The 5,000-nt window shown below is 36.2% G+C and overlaps 1 protein-coding gene across 1 annotated transcript in view; it reads left to right on the top strand.

The window, feature by feature from the left end:
• Positions 1 to 5,000, top strand: part of LOC137629005 (uncharacterized) — a 17,884-nt gene that overhangs the window by 12,433 nt on the left and 451 nt on the right. Inside the window, exons 2-3 of the mRNA XM_068360257.1 lie at positions 3,438 to 3,779; positions 4,185 to 5,000. The exon at positions 4,185 to 5,000 is cut by the window's right edge and continues 451 nt beyond it. Of these exons, the coding sequence (XP_068216358.1) occupies positions 3,451 to 3,779; positions 4,185 to 4,248 (393 nt within the window). The 5' untranslated portion in view covers positions 3,438 to 3,450 and the 3' untranslated portion in view covers positions 4,249 to 5,000. The remainder of the gene's footprint in view (positions 1 to 3,437; positions 3,780 to 4,184) is intronic.

Genomic DNA, 5,000 nt, shown 5'->3' with positions numbered 1-5,000 from the left:
AATTATACTTCATTACTCGTATGTGGTAACGTCCCTGCCTGGTGGTTGTCAGACTGGGGTTCGAGTCCCTCTAAAACTCATTTGTTTCCTTTGTGTTTGCAATCTTTGTTATCTGAGAAAGAAAATTTGGGGGAACCTATAGTTCTCTCAGCCGAGTCATCAGCAGTCATTGCCTGGCCCTCTTTGGTCCTAGCTTGGGTGGAGAGGGGCTTGATCACACGTATATATGGTCAGTCTCTAGGAAATTGTCCTGCGACCTAGGGAAATGTTACTGTATCTTGCCTCTGCCATTCATGAGCGTCTTCAAACCTTTAAATGGTGACCCATAGTTACTTTTATGGAATCTCTCTCTCTCTCTCTCTCTCTCTCTCTCTCTCTCTCTCTCTCTCTCTCTCTCTCTCATAGAGAAAATCATTCTTCAACGATTATTCTAGTAACATTTTCATCACTCTCCTCTAAAACCACTTTTGTAATTCAAACTGGAAGGTAATTATCCTTTGACAAACTGTACAGCGGAAACAACGCGACATTTAACCATGACTAGGCAAAATTCGAGCGCCTATTGCTTTCTTCTTACTCCCCTGTACACCCACAGTACTTTTCTCTCTCCCTCAAGCGAATAAAGTCCTCCCAGTTCCTCTTTCCAGGTAGAAATTTTCGGATGGCTTCTCAAATGAATAGAGGCGTTGCGTGAATGTTTGTGTCCGTGCGAGGGAGTGTGAGTGGGATTCTGCCAACCACAACAAAACGAGCATATGGGAGATGTTGATCTTGACACGCGATGCTTTGCCTGAGACCCTGTTGACTAAGTTGTCTTCCATGCAAGGTTGCCAGGTTTTCTAAATGAGAAAAGGCCAAATTTTAAACAACAGAAGCTTTAAAAGGCCAAACCATTCGTAGAAAAAGGACAAAAATATAGCATTTATGGCCAATCAATTTCAAAAAGGCCAAATTGATATATTTGGCACAAAGAAAGGCCAAAACTGAGGGTTTTGGCTTGAAAAAGGCCAACCTGGCAACCCTGCCCATGTTTACAAGACTGTCAAATGTCATGTGCAGTAGGTTACGAGTCCAGGTGAATGGGGGATTAGGCTACTACCTGTTTCTCCTTCTTCCTCACCATTAAAGGGTCGGTTGCCTGATGCGCCCTTTCTAATGCCTTCGATCAAGGGCATCATCTTCCACTACACCTACCTGTTCTAGACTTACAAAAGGCTTAAATGGCAGGAGGTTATAATGAGTGTGAACAAAACCTAATAGGTAGAATTGAGTAGGGTACTTGCTTTTCTGTATGTCTTTTTCCAAAAGCTGTATCAATAGATAAATGTTAATTTGCAGCCCTAACTTGACACAGACACTAATATCAAAAGAAATGCGATATCATAAAACGATAACATAGAGAATGAAATATTCTACCTTGAGTGATCTCTCCAAATTCTCTTCACAAAGCGAAAAAATGTATAATACAGAAAAAAAAAACCTGGAAGAGATTCACGAGTAAGGGTTATATATTATAAGAGGTCAGTTAACTATTAATTAAACTCAAGATTTATCTTCATGTATAACTATACATTTTTCTATTTTATTAATGCGTTTGAATAACTGCTGCTCAAATCAAACGTATCAAAATAATCATAAAGGAGAAAAAAATCAAATTTAATTATCAATCTACAAAAAAAAAAAAAAAAAAGATATTGGTTTCAATTTAAGCAAGATTTTCACAATCTTAAAAAGAATTAAAGACTCTTATTTCAATTTCAAACATAGTTTTACGCTAAATACTAAATCTAAACTCTAAAAAATCTAAATTTAAAAGGAGCCTAACGACTATATCAAGTGTACTCGTACGGTTAATTCGCTCGAGTCCGACATATGGCCAACTTATTCAACTGACAGATGCAACGTCTTATGATGTAACACAGTCGTGAGACTATACAGAGTTCGAGTTTTTAATTAGTAGGAATTTTTAAATGTTTTATCTTAGGGGTTTTCAGTTTCCATCTGGTGATAAACACATGCATACACACACCCTATATATATATATATATATATATATATATATATATATATATATATATATATATATATATATATATATATATAATAATAATAAATAATCTTAAATGTGCGTGTGCGTGTGCGCGTACTGCAATTATATCTGATTTATATATATATATATATATATATATATATATATATATATAATATATATATATATATATGTGTGTGTATATATATATATATATATATATATATATATATACATATATAAATCAACCGTTTCCTTTAGCAGAATGTTCCCCATTAACCAATTAATGTCACTGTTTTCCTTTTAAAGTTGAATCGGCATTTTGGATCTTATCCATACAAAGGGTATAAGAAACATTTAAAACCCATTACGCTTTTTATACTAATACAAAGGGGTAAAAAATTAAAGGTCTGTTTTCTCTTACCCTTCACCGCTCGCCTAAATCTCTTAAAAAAGGCGTTTTCTTCCTTCATCGCGAATCTTCTGAATATCTATTCATCATCTATTTTTTTATCTATCTATCTATCTATCTAACTAACTTACTAACTAATTAACTAAGTATCTAACGGCAGAACAAAGGCCTCAGACATGTCCCTCCACTTGCGTGTTTATGGTCTTCTGTGTGTCAATCCCCACCCGCAAACTCTCTTAACTTGTTAATCTATCGTCTCCTCTTCTTTCTACTTCTTTTACAATCTCCAAGGACCCATTCTGTTATTCTCAATGTCCATCTACCGTTCTTCATCCTTGCAGGAGACCAAATCACTTCAAATCACTTCGATATGTGACCTAACTTTTCTCTCTTTTTAGTACTTTATACCTCCATTCATACTACATATATTTTTCATCTTAAAAGCTTCCAGTTTTTCAACCTCATTCTATTCTTCTAGAGGTGAAGATACACTGGGGCACACGGTTTTTCTTCTTCATGTTTTTTTTTGAAGTTTATATAGTTTATATAAGAAAGATTTACTTTATTGTTATTATCATTCTTAAAATATCATATTTCAATTGTTCATTACCTTTCCTGTAATTTATTTATTTCTTTGTTTCCTTTCCTCACTTGGCAGTTTTTCCTTGTTGGAGCCCATAGGCTTATAGCATCCGGCTTTTCCAACTAGGGTTGTAGCTTAGTTAGTAATAGAAATCCTTCTCTCCAGCATATTCCAAAAGATGAAGACGATCAGTTTTTTAAAGATTTTATAGTTTATATATGAAGATTTATTTTAATGTTACTATTCTTGAAATATTTCACTTTAATTACTAATTACTTCTCTGGTAGTTTATCTATATCCTTGTTTCCTTGCCTCACTGGGCGATTTTACCTGTTGGACCTCTTGGGGTTATAACATCCTGCTTTTCCAACTAGAGTTGTATCTTAACTAGTAATAGTAATTCTTCTTTCCAGCACATTCCAAAAGATGAAGACAATCGCAATCGCTCTCCTGTTCCTGGCAGCCTTTGCCTCTGCCGAGGAGAGCAACAACAACATAGACCTGGAGGTTGAGGAGACGCCGAGGTTCACATATGTGGACCTCACTAACAACGCCGCTTCACTCTCCCTCAACTCCACGTCCCTGCAGTACGCCGTGATTACAGGCATCGTCCTCTTGCTGGTGGCCATTGTGGTCGTCCCTCTGCTGGGTTACGACCTGAGCACTATTTTCACCAAAAGGGAAGATTACGACTACTCTAACTACGCCTATGATGGCAACCAGGCCTATTCATCGTACTCAGCCTATGCCAAAAGGTGAGAGGAAAAATTCTTTCTTCGCTGTTGATATTTATAAAGTGACTTTGTTTGTGCTCCACATGCCTAGTTATACCTAACTCAATGAACTTATATGTGTATTTGAATGTCATACTTGATTGTATACTAAATAACATGCAGTTACTCATACCTGTAACTTATATTATGGCACCTATAATCACGACTAAAGTTCACCTATATCGTTAAAATGACAGATTAACCTATTAATCAACAGATTGCATGAATTCCTGAATTCCATACAAATGCTTTTAACTTAGGAACTGTAACGTTGTGGAATATCACGATCTCACAATGAAAAAACACTAGAGTGATATATTCACCCACTAAATCCTCGTAAGAGGTTGATTCAACCAAAAAGTTAACTTTCAATCCCATTCATTTCAGGTCTCTGGACTTACTCTCCCCAGTGCTCAAGGCCCTGACTGAAGCTTATCAACGTTACGAATAAACCAGACCATAAATTCGTGATGGTGGAAAGAAATTCGGAGTTTTAAACGTTAATTTTTTTTAAGTATCGCAGGCTGGACCTGGGATATCGTAGGTCTTTGACCAAAGACTCGATGACATTTGACTCTGAGAGATAAAATGTACGGACGCTTTTAAAAAATGCCATCGTAAGTGCTCCTTGATGGCGCTTGCGTAACTGGACTGACTGTAAAACCTATAGTTCAAATATGTAAGATTTTGGACTCTATGTTACTTATTTTGTGAATTGAAAAACTTAGATTCTTAGGTGGGGGGTGGTACAGTTGTCTTCGTTGATTCTGATACACTTTACTGTTAGCAACGCTCGCCTGTAAAACAAAGTCGCTGAGATTGTAAGCACGTGATCAAAATCTGTTTTTACTCATTTTACCAAAAGCTGTTAAGAAAATAACCATATTTCATTAAATAGCAACTCGTAAAATTAATAAAAATGCCTTTAATCGTGTTTTTTCAAGCTCATAGACTGTTTCACAGGTAACGTTGCCAACAGTTTCCCTTTCGTTAAAAATAGCTTTACCTGCTATAATGTACAGCGGCCAGACATCTTAACTTCCCGTGAAATGTATCGGATATAATGAAGCCAACTGTACCACCCATCACAAAAGAATCCCAATGGAAGATGATTTTTTTTTTTTTGGGGGGGGAGGGATGACAGTAAGTAGCTGGACGACATAATACTGATTGTTACTGCTATGACGCTGACATAGGATAAAT

The sequence above is a fragment of the Palaemon carinicauda genome, chromosome 37, assembly GCF_036898095.1.
Source record: "Palaemon carinicauda isolate YSFRI2023 chromosome 37, ASM3689809v2, whole genome shotgun sequence".
Classification (NCBI taxonomy): domain Eukaryota; kingdom Metazoa; phylum Arthropoda; class Malacostraca; order Decapoda; family Palaemonidae; genus Palaemon; species Palaemon carinicauda.
This window is presented reverse-complemented; position numbering and strand designations above follow the sequence as displayed.